This window comes from Lethenteron reissneri, chromosome 48 (genome assembly GCF_015708825.2).
Source record: "Lethenteron reissneri isolate LAM-NWPU_2019-01 chromosome 48, ASM1570882v1, whole genome shotgun sequence".
NCBI classification, from domain to species: domain Eukaryota; kingdom Metazoa; phylum Chordata; class Hyperoartia; order Petromyzontiformes; family Petromyzontidae; genus Lethenteron; species Lethenteron reissneri.
The window spans coordinates 1,715,649-1,732,690 of NC_083826.1; the positions used below are offsets into that span (position 1 = coordinate 1,715,649).

At 47.8% G+C, this 17,042-nt stretch overlaps 1 protein-coding gene across 2 annotated transcripts in view; it reads right to left on the minus strand.

Moving 5' to 3' along the window:
* The window catches only part of LOC133354779 (collagen alpha-1(V) chain-like), a 278,739-nt gene that overhangs the window by 23,142 nt on the left and 238,555 nt on the right, over positions 1–17,042 (minus strand). For both annotated transcript variants that reach the window (XM_061571899.1, XM_061571897.1), the window contains exons 52-62: positions 14,654–14,761; positions 13,898–13,951; positions 12,760–12,813; positions 12,025–12,078; positions 11,032–11,085; positions 9,821–9,928; positions 8,739–8,792; positions 7,515–7,568; positions 5,814–5,921; positions 4,893–4,946; positions 2,855–2,890 (exon numbers count right to left, since the gene is read on the minus strand). In XM_061571899.1, coding sequence (XP_061427883.1) covers positions 2,855–2,890; positions 4,893–4,946; positions 5,814–5,921; positions 7,515–7,568; positions 8,739–8,792; positions 9,821–9,928; positions 11,032–11,085; positions 12,025–12,078; positions 12,760–12,813; positions 13,898–13,951; positions 14,654–14,761 — 738 coding nt within the window. The remainder of the gene's footprint in view (positions 1–2,854; positions 2,891–4,892; positions 4,947–5,813; positions 5,922–7,514; positions 7,569–8,738; positions 8,793–9,820; positions 9,929–11,031; positions 11,086–12,024; positions 12,079–12,759; positions 12,814–13,897; positions 13,952–14,653; positions 14,762–17,042) is intronic.

The window sequence follows — 17,042 nt, forward strand, 5'->3', positions numbered from 1 at the left end:
TAGCCCATGCGTGTTAAGTTTACGAATACGCCTGCAATGCTGCCATTGTCCGGTCGCAATAAAACGATGAACATACCACACACGTATCACGCGCTAAAAAGCAAAAGTTATTGTGGGTCAAGCTCATTATTGCAATTCGCGTATTCCTCTATAAATAAAAATCAAATCGATGTTGTTGAGCGGAATCCTCCGTCATGTCACGGGAGAGCTCGATCCAGTCACTGGCTGCGCGGTGCACGCAGCGAATTTTCCGTATCGCAACTGAAATGCTTTAACGTATTCTCTTGTCAGTCGCCGTCCATTCTATCGACGCAGCGGGGGAGACGTTTGCGACTGTTACGCGCGGACGACAGAAAAACACACTGACGGCAAAAAATGACGATAAAAAAACCTTCGTGAAAAACACTGCGGCCGTACGAAAGACTTGAACAGGCGGCGTTTCAGCCAAAGGCAGCTACAGAGACTCTTTGCCCTCTATATGTACTGAAGAAGGGCAATTGCCCGAAACGTCGCCTGCTGTAAACTCCTATTGATATGGAATGTATATTCTTGGTTCTTTCGGTAAAGTCACGTAAAAGGGAAGTAATAAAATAATAAAAATATAAAACAATAAAAATTATCACGACGTTTCGACTGCAACACAAGCAATCATCATCAGGTGTGAAATCCACAGAAAAAAAATTCTTGCTGTGGATTTCACACCTGATGATGATTGCTTGTGTTGCAGTCGAAACGTCGTGAGAATTTTTATTGTTTTATATTTGTATTATTTTATTATTTCCCTTCTACGTGATTTTACCGAAAGAACCAAGAATATGAATCCCTGCAGTCACGAAAGCTTTAAATCAAGATATGGAATGTGTTGTTGTTTGTGCTCGTGCACCAACTGCTAAAGCAGCAGCAGCAGACAATATGTTTAATTTTGATGACAGCAAACGGACACGTCACTTGATGCCCTGAAAGCAACACACACGATGAATGCCAAGCCAACGGCAGCACCGTGCCACTGTGAGAACATCGCGGCAGAGCGACGGATAACTGAGAATGCAAATCTGTGCACAGTTTGATATCACGGAGCGGCATAAACACCCTGAGGACGACGGCGCAGCGCGGGGGCAGCGGGAGGCGTCACGGAGAATTACACGACGCGGATGAATGAAAGGACATCGGAGGATTAAAAGGAGATCAATCGATTGATTGAAACAGGCGAGAGAGTTTGCTGGACGAGGGTAGGTTCGCGTGTGACAACAGGAGAGAAGGTTTACATTGCATTGTGAATGGCAGCAGGCCCAGCTTTGATGTAAACAACGCCCTGGGCAAAACGAAGACTCTAATGCCATTTGAAAGTAATGGCTTGGTAATAGCTCTGTCGTTTGTTATCCATCATGTGGCATCGCGTTGCGTCTAAGCGTTGCCAATTATCGGCACGCTTTATGACGGCGTCCGTAAATTTGCGCTAAATCCATATAACTTCTCCATGTTTGTAACAGTAAAGCCAACGACGATGCTCCAAAAAGAAAAGTAGAGAATCGACGGCGTTCTCGTGCAATGGGCTCTTCGACACAGCACAAAAAGAACAGGGCCCATTGCGGGAAACGTTGCCAATTTGTATGAATTCCCTTTGAAGGCAGTGCTATCGTTAATTGTGCTTGTGCACCGCTGCCAAAGCAGCAGCAGCATCACCAAATAGTCGGTGCCCTTCGCAGCGTTGCAATCTGGGTGGCCGTGTTGGTCGCCAACCCCTAAGGCAGGCGGCACACTGCACGTCTGTGACAAAGAGCCTTATAGCTCATCGGATTCCTCCAGTGTGAATACATATTCTGATTGTATGTACGTCGAACTTATTTCGCAACGTGCGTAGCCAACTGCGCTAATCAGAGGCGCGGGGAAAGGACAACAAACTAAACACAAAAAGCCGTTCTGAAAAAAACGAGTTTTCAACCTAAATTTAAAATTGCATAGCTCCAGTGGATAATAGTGCATAGCTCCAGTTGCAGAGAGACGTCATCGGATGCGAGGATGGGGGGGGGGGGGAAGTGAATCACAGGTCAAGGAGCCGAGGAAGGTATTCGAGCAAGCAGTTAAACTGGGGAGGGAATCAACTGAGCGAATAACAAGTGGGAGGCTGGTTTTAGACAACGGGAGCAGTGCAGGAGAAGCAGCAACCTGCGAAGCGCAGACGTTGCGCTCAGGGCCCAAGGCAGAGGAGAGACAGCATCACGAATCTGGACACGTGCGGCATGATTCTAATGGATGGATGTGAGCTGCAAGGGTACAACAGGTGAAAATTGCAATTTTGAGAGACCTTGACTCGGATAGGAAAAATAGGTTGGTAATGCGTGCACGATTGCACAGGCATTTACACGCGTGCACAAACGCGCGAGCCCACGCACGCGCCAAGCACGTGCCCAGGCGCGTGCAGATGCACACACGTACACGCGCATACACTCAAGTTCCTCCCGTGTCGCCTTTAGAAGACTACTGGGAGCACGTGGTGTTAGCGAGGAGCACCACCTACGAGAGCCAACACGGCACACGAAGGAGGTCGTGTGGCCAGCACCACACCCGACCGCCTTTGTCTCCCCAGTGGCGATATTTTACACACCACACCGGGTACTCATTTGAGGCTGAGTCGACCTAGGGGAAGGCCCAGTACGGGTTCAGGTATTCGTAACTGGTGTTGGGCCGTGAGCGGGAATCGAACTCGGGTGGTCGGGTTCGGAGCGCAATGCGCTAGCCGCTACGTTACTGCTTCCCACATGCACACTTTCACGTACACGTACACACACTGAAAACAAACAGTCCCACACACGCAAGCGGATGCGACACACACTAACGGGCTTATCACACTCACCGTGGAGCCCTTGGAACCTTTAGGCCCTCCTGGGCCCTGTAGAAAGGGTTGACACCAGAAAAAGCATTTATCAGTCACCGTCAAATGACAGCAAAGCATATGGTGTGTGTTAAAAGTTTATTTCGTTTAACTGGCTAAGGTCTCAAGAGATGGGGATAGTCTCGAGTTGCAAAATAACGAAAACAGAAAGCAACCACAATGAAGCGATTTTAAATCAGCCCCAAAGCAACCTAGTAGAAATCAGAGGAAAAACAACCACATGGCAGAAATAATTTGAAAACAGGAAGACAGTGCACAAACATTACCAATATAATGAATACAATTAATTCTCAGTTACAAAACTTGACTTGCATAAATTACAAAAAAAGATCAAAGTAAGGTTAAACAGAAACATCAATACATATTTCGGGTTGATTATTGGACTGGTGAGCAAGCAGCTACGAGTACGTGGCTCAAATACGGTATGTATGTGTGTACACTGAACTTATTTCGCACCGTATGTAGACAACCGTGCCAATCGGAGGAAAAAAAATACATTTAACGTCAAGAATGGGCAATGCAGCATCAGCTCTGTGGGGTTGGCCGGGAGAGCAGGGTGCCCTCACCCTGCTCAACACGACCTGCAAACTGGCGGTGAGCGGCGTCGATGGCGCGACCCAGCGACCCCCGACTCGCGACCCCCTATCCCCGCACGCGGCTGCCACGGGCGCTGGTGGTGCGCGTTGCTCGATGCGAGATCCTCAAGGATCCTGGGCGATCGCCGACAATCTCGGCTGTGACCGTCTGGAAGGCTTTTGTCTTGCTCTGGCGACGATCACCCCACACCCTCCAACCGCCCCCCCCCCCCCCCCGCAAAGCTTTTGGATTTTTCAAAAAACGTAATTAGGCAAAGGCCTACGTCGCTATATAATTTAAATCTCACAAGGCTCACCGCCATCGTAGTATTATTGTTTAGTAATGGATGAATCTTCATGCTCCGGTTTCCTCACACATCTAAACACTCATTAACCCTTTCCCATTCCGATGACGCACGGAAGAAAAACTAAGATAAAACAACTTTATCACGAGGCGGTGCGGGAGGGCGTGCGGCACAGTTTGTCGCCAGCTATCGTAAACCGCGGCCGTGTCACTACGGTTCTCTGCGGTGAGTAGCAATCTCTTGAAAAACAACGGCGCTACAACGTCTCCTTGAATAAAATTATCCCTGAGCCACTCCAGCGGTGAACGGGATACCCGCCCTGGCAAGGGGGTTAAATGGCCGATAACACCGAGAAAGTGTGATAGAGGACCGCAGACCTTGGGCAATTGTTTGGAGCCAGCTCAACGCGTGGGTTACCTCCCTGCTTATCTGCGGTTCCTCCTTGCACCACTGAGTCATTGTCCTCTCTTCAAGAGTGAGAGCATACTGTGCCCTTGCGGACGTGAAATGATTACAATTGTTATTAATTATTTACAGCCCTCTGTCAATCCACTATCGGATGAAGGTCTCTCGGTCTCATAACGGTCAAGGCCACTGTTTGACCATACTTCACCATGCTGGTCAAGCGTTGGTTCGTGCAGCTGGGGAGGCCCCAGGACCGGTTCGGATATCACTCGACGCTGATGTCAGCCGTGACCGGGAAATTAACTCGGGTTGATAGGTTCATAGCGCAGCGCACTTAACCGCTCCACTAGTAGTGCCCCCATTGCACAAGTTAAAACTGAAATTGTTAACGAGTAAAAATGATTCGTCCAACACCGAATTGTATATTTGGCACTGCTAATCATAGAGGTGGGCCAGTTGTATCCATATTTGAGCAGTGGCATGGCCTAGTGGTAGTGCGTTTGTCACTTGGTGCAGAGGTTTGAGGTTTGAGTGTGTTAGGTCGCCCTGGTTAACACTGCGAATGTACTAGCCAGTAAATACTTCAACCATTTCAATACAAGACCATGCTGCAAATAAGTACTTGAGACCCAGTGAGGCTTTCCCGAATAACCAAACAAGATAAATACCACTGACTTCTACAATAGAGGGGGCAGGAAGGGAGGGGAGTCTTACCGGAGGTCCTGGGGATCCGCTTGGTCCCTGGGGGCCGGAAGGACCCACAACTCCCTGGGGGAAAGGGGGCAGAGGCGGACGTCACAGAGGGTTGTCGCAAACACCGGTGGCCGTTGGCTTGCGCGTCAACAACAGCCACGCACGCAATAACTCGACTATTTTTAAAGTTTTATCTTCCCAAGTGAGGCCCACTGAGCTACGCAGCTCTTTTTCAGAAGTGACCTGACCACAAATGACAACTCGACGAAGTGGCTCATCGTGACGTGGAAATTTGTAGCAGCGGCCAAATGCTCCAAACGCACAACAAGTCCCGTGCACCCCACACAAGCCCCGTCATCAGGCCACTGCTGCATGACGGCCTCCTCACACACCGCGCGGTTCGTCGGGGTTAATTGACCATACTTCTCCACGCAGGTCACCGCGGGTTGGAGAAGGCATGGGCAGCATAGGCGTCCGAGCATAGTCGAGTAGAGCAATGCATTTCGCTGCACTGCCACTCTGCTGCTACCCATAACGTAGCCCCACTGTGGCCTGGAAACACCTGTGTCATGCATGGTGGTGTCACATCCAAGCACCATCCAGTCTCAGCCCTGCTTCGGTTCGGAGATCTGATTTGGTCATAGACATTTGAATGTGTACCGCCACCTATATAAACATGATCAGAGACAGTGGTAATCTCCATTGAGTGCTGTAAGTTCCACATTCCTATGGCAGGAGCCAGCCTCTCCATAGAACAGCCGGTTGTAGTACTCTCTCGTTAGAGTTCAAATTTCAGCTGCGAGGATGGTAGAGGAAGGAAGCACTTTGCGGCAAGCCAATGGTGTCTGTTCCGAGTGGTTTGGAACTGGCCGTGCCATGGCATTGTGGGAAGCTCTGCCACGCCAGGGCATTGTCTCGGGACGTGCTGCCTCGGCCACTCACGTGGTCTCCCTTGGGTCCCGTCTTCCCGTGGGGCCCGGGCAGCCCTCGGTCTCCCTTCTCCCCCTGCTCTCCTGGGGGTCCAATGAGCCCAATGAGGCCGGGGTGTCCCTGTAGTGCGACACGGCACGCGAGCGTAAGCGCAACAACAACCTCATCATCATCATCATCATCAGGCGGCGCGGTGCGTATCCGCACATGCCGTTGACACCAGTCCCCTCCACCTCCTCCAGTCTCTTCGCGGCATTCTGCTGCTGTTGTTATTGTTAGAACTCCATGTGCCAAGTCTGTGTCTGCTCTATCTTCCCATCTGGGCTGAGGTCTTCCTCTATTCTCTCTTCCATGTGTCAGTTTCCATTCGATGGGTTTAATGGAAACCTCTTTGTGGTAGCTGTCGGAGCCATTGGAGTCTCCTATTCTTCACCACGACTTACTACGATGCAATGAAATGCAACGTGATTGCATTAGTTATGCTCACCTATCATGCATTGAATAGTCGAGGTGTCGATTTTTCTACTCATCCCCCACACCCATCACCCCGTTTATTGTGATTTAATAAGTCCGAGCACGTATCCTGAGCTAGAGAATAAATATCAATCGACAATTCTATGCATCGAGTGTTGCCCGATCGCACGCCCCCACACATTTATGGGTTTTCTCCCGGTGCTCCCGTTTCTGTAGGGCTTGAATAATTGCCAAACTAAACTATAAACTAACCTATTTAAATTTGATATACCATTAAACTCAACTATTTATATTTGACCAGATAATGGTCACTGAGCTATCGATACAGCTCTTTCTCAGAAGCGACCTGGCTACCAATGATAGCTCAACGAAGTGGCTTATCATCATGTGGAAATCTATAGTAGTAGCCAAATACTCTAAACGCGTGATGTTGATTCTAAATGTGGAGGGGAAAACCTGGAGGAGCCGGAGAAAAATCCACATTGTCACGGAAAGAGAGACACGCAAACTCAAAAATATACAGCAGGCGTCAGGGTCGGGATCGGGATCGAACCCACGACCTCCTGTATGCCAGGCGAGGGAGTTAACATCTCTCCATCTGGCTGCTGCTGCTGCCTCCCTGCCCATCTGTGAGCGAATGCTGTGCAGTAGCGGCGCGCTCCAAGTTAAAGTTATTATCATTTCACTGGTATTGAATTAGTGCATGTAGTAAAACTAATTATTTTCAAGATTATATATTTGAGCACGATAGATTTAACATGTTTACGCCGCTATAGATCATCCACACATCCATAAAGGAAAACAAATAAACGGGATTTGAAGATCAAAATCGCGATTCCGTGAATTTCATTGATTCATGGAGGCAAGGAATCATTATGAAACCACAAAACACTGCACACTGCGATGACACATTGCAACACAATACAACATAATACGAGGCAATGTGATGTAATGAAATACCAAATCATGCAATACAATGAACTGTCATACAATGCAACATGATACGACACAATACAATATAATGGAAGGCAGCATTATGCAACACATGCAATAGAATTTGGTATATATGAAAAAAAATGTAATTGGATAAGTTGCGTCCATACTACGAGGATTTTGTTGTGGCATTGGTTCATGAGTTCACACTCAGTTCATGAGACTCAAGAAATGTCAGGTAATGACGATGATGATGTTGATGATGAGAATGACGATGTTGCACATCACGCATATCTTAACCCTTACCTTTTCTCCTTTGGGGCCTGGCTCGCCCTTCAGTCCTGGCAAACCCGGAGGGCCCTAAACGACCACAGACAGAAAGAGACATCGATGGAGACTCCACCGCACGTCGTGACATTGGGAGATTTCGCAAAAAAGGCCAACGCTGCATCGCACGGTACGTTGTGCGTGGAGCTTACCTTGCATCGCACGTAACCACCCGTGCCAATCGCAGCAATGGTTTGTGAGTCAGGGCCCATGACACGTTACTTGGTGAGGTGTTTCAGGGTCCTAATAATGGAGCTGACTCACAATAACTCTGGCGGAAAGACCGCGTTTGAGTAAGGGACATTGCCCGAAATGTTGGCAATTGTCTATTTATGTTTTTAATTATAAGGCCACAGTGGAATTGACGAACGTTTTGGCGTTGACTTGGGTTTTCTGCGCGAGGGCGAGTATGGACTCACATTGTTCATTTGCTTCCCAAATGTTAAGGAAATAACACATGCACAATAGTTAAAGTTGCCTTTTTACCTATCATTATTATTACTACTTTGCAAAATGTCTTCTGGAGTAATTGATGGCATGATGGTTATATAATGTCGTAATTTTGTCCGTTATTTATTTCTTGTGAAACAGAGAGCATGTGCATTACAAGCATGAAATATTGTAACGTTGCAATGAATACCATTCTTGTGGCAGGCTTATCTTTAAATCCTCCATTACATCCTTATACGTGTTTTTTTTATCTCTGTGAGGCGCGTCCTTTCTCAAAAGACGTTCGCGATTATGACCTCCCTTCCACTTAGCTCTGTCCACGATGTTTAGTCAACTTTTAGATACTTTGCATCACTCCCAATTGCATCCAACTATTAAAATTACCTATTAAACGTTATTGTTGTTCTTGTTGTCCTTACCGCACACCTCCGATTAGGAAGGCTGGCTACGTACGGTGCGAAAGAAGTTCAACATACTTCGCTGTCTTCCCCGGCTTCTTGTGAAGTCTATAACTTTTTCAGTCAAAACCACATTCACGTTCAGTCTCTCGTTTTCTCATTACTTGTCCGAGAAATCATTAACTCTGCCTTTTCTCTCGCGTTTCTTGTTAATTTCCTTGTGTATCCTGCTGCTATCTGCAATTACATGTTCCTTCTGCACGAAACAAAGGAGAATTATAAGAGACCCCGCTAAGCATGATTGACCAAAATATCCCGTGGCAGGAGCCTCGTGGAAGTGAGTGCTGAGACTCACCTGTGGGCCTGGGGGACCTCGCTGACCAGGGCCACCGGGTCTCCCAATGTCTCCCTGGGGATCACAAATAACAAGAACGACCATGTCATTACATACATAATACAGGGTTTTTTTGGGGTTAGATCACGTATATATATGTGTGTGTGTCATGTTCTTGGTTCTTTCGGTAAAGTCACGTAGAAGGGAAATAATAAAATAAAATATAAACAATAAAAAGTATCACGACGTTTCGACTGCAACACAAGCAATCATCATCAGGTGTGAAATCCACAGCAATATTTTTTTAAAAGGTGGCGGTTTTTCCTAACGTCAGCATCATGGACAGCGATTTGGCAGTTGGCCAGATGGCCAGATAGACGAGTTCATCTGGCCAACTGCCAAATCGCTGTCCGTGGTGCTGACGTTAGGAAAAACCGCCACTTTTTTCAAATTGACTTGCTGTGGATTTCACACCTGATGACGATTGCTTGTGTTGCAGTCGAAACGTTGTGAGAATTTTTATTGTTTCATATTTTTATTATTTTATTATTTCCCTTCTACGTGACTTTACCGAAAGAACCAAGCATATGAATCCCTGCAGTCACGAAAGATTTAAATCAAAATGTATGTGCGTGTCGTTAAACCCGCCACCACCCGACACGGCCAATCAGTAAGGTTTGTCACGTAAACAGAAAGTGCCAATTCGTTACTAGTACAGCACACCGGTGTGCTGGAGCGCAAAGCCACAACATTTACAATCTAAGTACGACGTTTCACGAAATGTCAACATTTACAATCCGAGTAAGACGTTTCGCGAAATGTCGTTACTGGCGAAACCTGTATTATGGATGATATTGGTCGCGAGAGCCTACGTGTTAAACTGATGTCATTACATATGACGACGATGATGTGTACGTGTGTTATGAGTGCATATGTGTGTGTTGTGTGTGTATGAGTGTGTGTGGTGTGTGGCACAAGCTTCGTGGTGACGTCACCGCCACTTAGTGGCGAATGGCTGTTGTTGTTGTTGTGGTGTGTATATGAGTATGTGTGCTGTGCACATGTATGTATATGTGTACGTACGGGTGTATGTGTGTACTCACGGCTGGTCCGGGAATGCCTCTCAGTCCGTCAGGTCCAGGCTGCCCAGGAAGACCCACAGGCCCAATCTGTCCCGTCTTCCCAAGTGGCCCGTTTACGCCTCCTTCACCCTATACAAATCAACACCACCATCATCAGTCATGGTCCATCCACTGTTGGATGAAGGCCTTCAAACGCTGTGTACCATCACTCACTGTCCTGCAATGCCACAGTCCATATCGTCAATGACTGGATGCAGGGTGTATATACAAACAAGGGCAAAGATGCTCATGTAGCCTACTAAGGCAGTTGGGACAAATGCTGCCAGACAGGTCCAGGCTGCCCAGGAAGACCCACAGGCCCAATCTGTCCCGTCTTCCCAAGTGGCCCGTTTACGCCTCCTTCACCCTATACAAATCAACACCACCATCATCATCAGTCATGGTCCATCCACTGTTGGATGAAGGCCTTCAAACGCTGTGTACCATCACTCACTGTCATGCAATGCCACAGTCCATATCGTCAATGACTGGATGCAGGGTGTATATACAAACAAGAGCAAAGATGCTCATGTAGCCTACTAAGGCAGTTGGGACAAATGCTGCAAGACAGCACCTTTGAATGCCAAGTTTTTAGGGAGTTCTGTGGCAAACACCATGCCTGGCCTCCTTTGTCTCCCCGTGCTGACGTTTACACACTGCACCAGGTACTCAATTAAGGCTGAGTCATCCTAGGAGAGGCCCAGGACCGGTTCAGACATTTGCCACTGATGTTGGCCATGAGCAGGAATGGAACCCGGGTCACCGGGTTTGTAGTACAGTGCGATAACTGCTATACACACAGAGAATGACAAAGACCCCCATATAGCCTTAACAGACCGTAGGAGCAAGTGCTGTTAGCGAGCACCTATGAAGGCCGGCACAGCACAGAGGAGGTGGGTGGCCAGCACCACGTCTGGCCGCCTTTGTCTCCCTAGTGGCGATGTTTACACATCACATCAAGTACTTATTTGAGGCTGAGTCGACCTAGGGGAGGCCCAGGACCGGTTCAGATAATCGTCACTGGCGTCGACCGTGAGCGTGAATCGAACCCGGGTGGCTGGGTTTTAGGCGCCGCGCGATAACCGCTATACACACACACACGAACATTGCACACACACACGTGCACACACATACAGACGAACATTGCACACACACACGTGCACACGCGGTGTTGTTTATAATGAGAAATGTACCTTCCCTCCCTTTTCTCCTCTCCTGCCTTCCACACCAGGTGGCCCAGGCAAGCCCTGAAGCACAGACATTTAATCACTTTAATCACACGTTACATTACCGAGTCAACAACAACATCATCATCATCATTTCACTGCCTGCAATTTAAACACAGAGTGGCATTACTCTAGGGGTAATGTATCGCGTTCGGGCTCATCTGAAGGGGGGGGTGGGGTTCCACAAGGCTTCAGATTCGGATTTGTGCCTTGTGTTAGGGCACAGCGAGGGTCAGGGCCAGAGATCGAGTTGAAACTTGAGAATCAGAATGTTTATTTAGACTGCAGCAAGAGGAGCAATCCGATGAGCTCTGAAGCTCTTTCTCACAGATGTGCAGTCGGGGCGGGTCAAGACCTGGTCTGTTGCTAAGGTGAGCCGAGTATAAGGCTGCATAAAGGCTTAGGACTAGGGGTAGGATTAAGACCAGGATTAGGATTAGGTACAGGGTTGGGATTAGCGATAGGGTTAGGACTAGGGGTAGGATTAAGACCAGGGTTAGGTTCAGGGTTGGGATTAGCGATAGGGTTAGGACTTGGGGTAGGATTAAGACCAGGAATAGGATTAGGTTCAGGGTTGGGATTAGCAATAGGGTTAGGACTAGGGGTATGATTAAGACCAGGGATAGGATTAGGTGCAGGGTTGGGATTAGCGATAGGGTTAGGACTAGGGGTAGGTTTAAGACCAGGGTAGGTTTAGGGGAAAGCGGTTCCAGTGACTTTGAGAGAGGTCCAGCAGGGTTCTAAATAAAGACTTTCTGCCTCCTTGCGAGTGTGGAATTCCCGCACTGCAACACCCATGGAAATGAGAATAGCCTCACAACCCATCTGAGCGAGGAGACGCTCTGCCTTGTCATTGCGACGTGCTCAGGCTGGGGCCAGTGCTATGGTTAGTACTTCACTTGGGCTGGTACTCGGGATGACACCGAGGTGTGTGTAGGGGTTAGGGATGGAGGGACTCACTCTCTTCCCTGGGGGTCCGGATGGCCCCGACTCTCCTGAGGGACCCGGTGGGCCCTATTGCCGTGGACACAAACACGCAGGTTACGCAGAGCGGAGGGTGCACAGCGGTTCAGCGCTGCGCCCGTAAGCGCGGTCGGTTACACAGATTGGCGTGCATCTTGAATCGCGGCCGATGAAAAGCCATTCGTTGCGATTCTTTTTTCTTTTGCAATGGAAAATTAGAAGAAAAAAATAAGAATAGGATTTTCCCTTTCAGGCAAAAGATGTTCAAACACCAAATAGAAACCTTTTGCAAGGCATCAAGTCTGCATTAACCACACAGAGTACTTGTGGTGAACATGCGAAAAAAAACGCTCTGATAATATATGACGCATTGCCTTTGAAACTGATTAGTATATACCAGAGACAGCCGCCTTCTTAAGGGCCTAGTCTCACCACCAGTATCAAAACAGAGGACAACACCAAAAGTCGAACAGTACAAAGGCAATGCACGTATCAAAGCAGGAAAATGACAAAATATAAGAAAATTATGCAAACCAATTAAATAATAACTGGAAAAAGATACGAATTTAGACAAAACTATGAATACTTTAAAAACTCATAATTACAATTACAAATTAATAACGAGGCTATTTCTTTTAGATGATTAAAAAAAATTCTTCATAACCTATAATTTATATTTAAGTGGACTTCATAAGTATTCTTCGAAAGATTAAATTAAATGTTAAGACTCACGGTCTCTCCAGTTTCCCCAGTGTCACCCTTTTCACCTGGTGCTCCGTCAACTCCCTGCGCACATTGCACACATAGAAGCGTTGTGGGCAAAGAAGTTCAACACGTGCATGCATTGTCATCCTATTCTATGCTCACGCACTACCACCATCATCACGAGCCATGGGCTGACAGCCCAAAGGTGTCCACTGCACATTTCGTCGTTTGTTTACACTTTCCTCTGTCTTGTCACAATATGCTCAAGAAGTGAAAACATCGTTCTGGTACTAATGTAGTCTCTGTGAGGTCTTCCTCTCTTTCTAGTTCCTTCAATTTTCACGAACAACACACTTTAGGTTTTACTGTTGATGTCCACCTTACAGACGTGTCCAAATAGCACCAGCTTCCCTTTCTCATCACCGCCTGCATCATCATCATCAGGTCTTCCTCCATGCGCAACCTTTTTCTTACTTCTACGCGCACGATGCCAGCGGCGATACGTTCAGACGAGCTCGATGCCATTGTTGAGGTCTCTGCTATTGGCCACGACAAGGCGGGGTTTCTGGAGAGAGAGCTTGCGTAGTTTCGCCGTTCCTCCTTCATTGAAGGCGCACAGACCACATTGGTGTTTACTCTGTGGTCCATTGCTTGGGTTGCATTGCCACGGCTGCACTCCTGTGGCTTGAAGGAGAGGTGCGTGTGTAGGCCTGTCGGTGTTCTGATGCGATTGATGGAGGAAGAAGAAATGCCAAAGCCAGGAGGTGTGCGACGTTTGGGTCTCGAACGAGGTGTTTATTCTGCAGAGCCGCGTGGTTCGACCCGCTCGCTCGTTCGCTCGCTCGCAGCGCTCTTGCCGACCTGGGTGAGATTCTAGGATGGTGACAGCAGCGGCACGATCCCAGACAGGGGATCGGGACTTGAGTCGGCGGTGAGGAAACTTAATTAAATTATGTCATTAATTTGGACAAATTGTGTCACTAATTTGAATCCAGATAAGTTCATTAATAGTAATATTAACACACAAAAAAGTTGCCTGGCTGTGTGGGTGGTGCTGCGGCGACAGTGCTCAACGCACACTGAAAAGGGCAGTGAGTGGGTGGTGATGCGTGACTTATCGTGTTTGTTGTTTGTGTGATCTTTAAAGAAAGCGCGTGTCACTCACGGAAGGACCGGGTTCACCCGTAAGGCCTGGCTCTCCAGGGAATCCGACCGGACCCTGCAAAAGTGAAAAACAAGACAAACAATCAAAGAACACATCCCATCATCTCTCCCGAGGTCGATATAAAATACACACCATTGTGTGGGGAATGTGGAATTCCCACTACTGGCTCAGGGCTGTAAACAGAAAACCACTAAGTAATAAGTAATTGATGAAAACACGAGTAAACGCTTTGAGAAAGCTGGTGGATGATGATGAGCTTGGTGATGCTGCTGGTAATGTTGCCACTGATGATATTGGGAAGGTGGAGATGATACTGATGATGACGATGGCACTGATCATCTTGTTGATGTTACTGCCGTTACCATTGATGATGATGACAATGATGGTGCTTACGATATTTGTAGCACTTTGACTGATCATCACGACCACTGCTTGAAGACAAATCACTTGACTGGACAAGGCTGCTGAACGTACGCAGAGAAGTCACCGCTTAAAGATAATAACGAACGTACGTTTGATGCTCACGATGTTACCGACAACGATGATGATGATGATGACGATGACGATGATGACGAAGACGGTGACGTGCCCTTATGAGATCCTCACATCGTCCCCCTAACGGGAGACCAATCGCTGCTCCGGGTCACTCTTCATCCCGGTCTCGCCGGCTCTCACGTTCATACTGAACAACATCAACGTGAAACGTGAAGTTCACCCTCTGTTACGTATGCGCGCACATCGCTCAAGAGCACTCGCCAGATTGCCCTTGGGTCCATCTTCTCCTGGGGGGCCCTTAGTACCGGGGGGCCCCGATGTTCCAGGGGGGCCTGCCTCGCCCTTGTCTCCTCGCTCCCCACGGAGGCCCTGTGTGTGTCCACAACAAAGGTTTTTATCTGGGGGGGTTAGATCGCGTGAATATAAGGGTGTCATGAAGCCACCACCACCCCGCACGGCGCAATTCGTAAGGTCTGTCACGTCACGTGCACAAAACGTGCCAATTAGATGCTATCTTCTTGGTTCTTTCGGTAAAGTCACGTGGAATGGAAATAATAAAATAATAAAAATAAAACATAATAAAATAATTCTCACGACGTTTCGGCCACAACGCAAGTAGACTCTGTCTCCTCTGTCGAGGAGACAAAGTCTACGTGACTTTACCGAAAGAACCAAGAAGATGACTCCCTGCAGTCACAAAAGCTTAAAATCGGAATTTAATTAGATGCTACTTCAGCACACCGGTGTGTTGGAGAGTAAACCCACAATCTGTACAATTCGAGTACAACGTTTCGCTGGTGCTTACAACCAGCTTCATCAGGCGATTTGCCAGAATGGTGAGGAAGCCTCCCTGTTTCCGGTCTTAAATAGAGGGATATGATGTCATCACTGTGTTCCTATCAGGTGTGAAGATCAGAGGGGGGAGGAGTTAATGTAATAATTAAAATTACAATAGATTACGGTCATCTGAAAATGTGCAGTGCATATTACCGGTTGGAGAATCGAACTCAGGTCGCCAGGTTCGTAGCGCAGCGCTACCCTATCATTTTAGTTTGTTAATTCCTTTTTTTCTCAGCATTCACATGAAGATGACACACACACAGAATCTTACTGCCATGTTCTGGCTTTGATCAAAGTTGACAGCGCTGCAAGCTGTGTAGAGTGTACGCGTTCCTGCGATGCAATATCTCACGAAGTTGTTCATAATGAGCAGTGTTGGCAGGTGTAGCTAGCGACTGAAGGGTATAATTTTTGTATTACGTTAACGTGTGATTACTCACAGTTGATGTCTACTTATAGTGGTGAAACGGTAGATTTACTTTTTAACGCTTTACAACTGAGGCTGTAAGCTTTCATGCGTAAGCTCTACCGGTCAGTCCGTCCATTTGTCTTTCTGTCTGTTCCATTAGGCACCTACCCTATAGAACAACTGAGCAAATACACCAAAGAACCCGCGCACACTCACGCAGCCCTCGTTACAACACAAAGTCACAACGAAACATTCTGAGCGTCGGGGGCTGCGCTACTGCCCGTGCCTTGCAACGTCAAGTTTACGATTTCGAGTCCCGGTTGGCAGTCGACCTTGGCCATTATCGTCGTCGTCGTCCAAACTAATGAATAAGACAAGCGCCGCTCACTTTGTGGGAAGTCAACAGTGGTCGTCCTCTGGATATATACTGGCCCCCTACCGCGGCAATAACCTCCAGCAAATTTGTGCACTTCGGTTGGCGGTTGACGTTCGAAGTGGGCTGCGACCCGCAACGGAATGGCGCCGCCTCCGTGTCTACGCGAACGCCGTCGCCGGAGGTCACACGTTTGGCGCAACGGTTCTTCGCTGACCATGGGTGATGAATTAATCAACGCACAACGTGGGAACGTGGAATTTCCACCACCCGCTTTGGGCCGTCAGCGGCGATGAGCGCTGCCCCGTTGTAAATTTATAAAGAGCAATGCTCGCACTTTGACTTGATCTTCACTCTGTCATGGGACCTCCTTTGCCAGTACCAAAATATGAGAATAGGGTTTTCCCCTTTTATCTGGCAACAAAACAGGTGTTAAGTTGGCGTCCTCTGGTCTAACACCGTTTGAGACGGGGCTCAAAAGAAGGCTGTCTCTGGTGTGGACCAATCAGTTTCAGGGACAGTGCATCTATGATCAGAGTATTTTGTGTAAGCGTGGATGCTGGAAACAAGGGCTGTTGAACGGCAACCGGTAAACTGGTGACTGCTTTTCCAAAAATCGGTTCCCTGTTTCTAATAAGGTGGCGAGATGTTAACTACCTCGCCTGGTATACAGGAAGTCATGGCTTCCATCCACGGGTCTGATGCATGTAGATTTGGAGTTTGTGTGTCTCTCTCCCCGTGGTCACGTGGATTTTTCTACACTTCGTTGAGCTATCAATTGTGGTTTCTGAAAAAGAGCTCTATGGCCCAGTGGACCTTACCTGGTAAAAGATTAAAAAAAATCTTTATAGTTTTAGTTTGTAACCGGAAAGCGATTCTGGAACAATGGTTCCAGTGGAATATTAGTAACGATCGCACTGATTGGCTACGCGCGGATGGGCAAACTGCACTGTGGGCCTCAGTACAATCGCTTTCTTCTCAGTTAAAAGGTAAAGGCACAGCCCTGAAATGTCTTTCTTGCTCGCTCA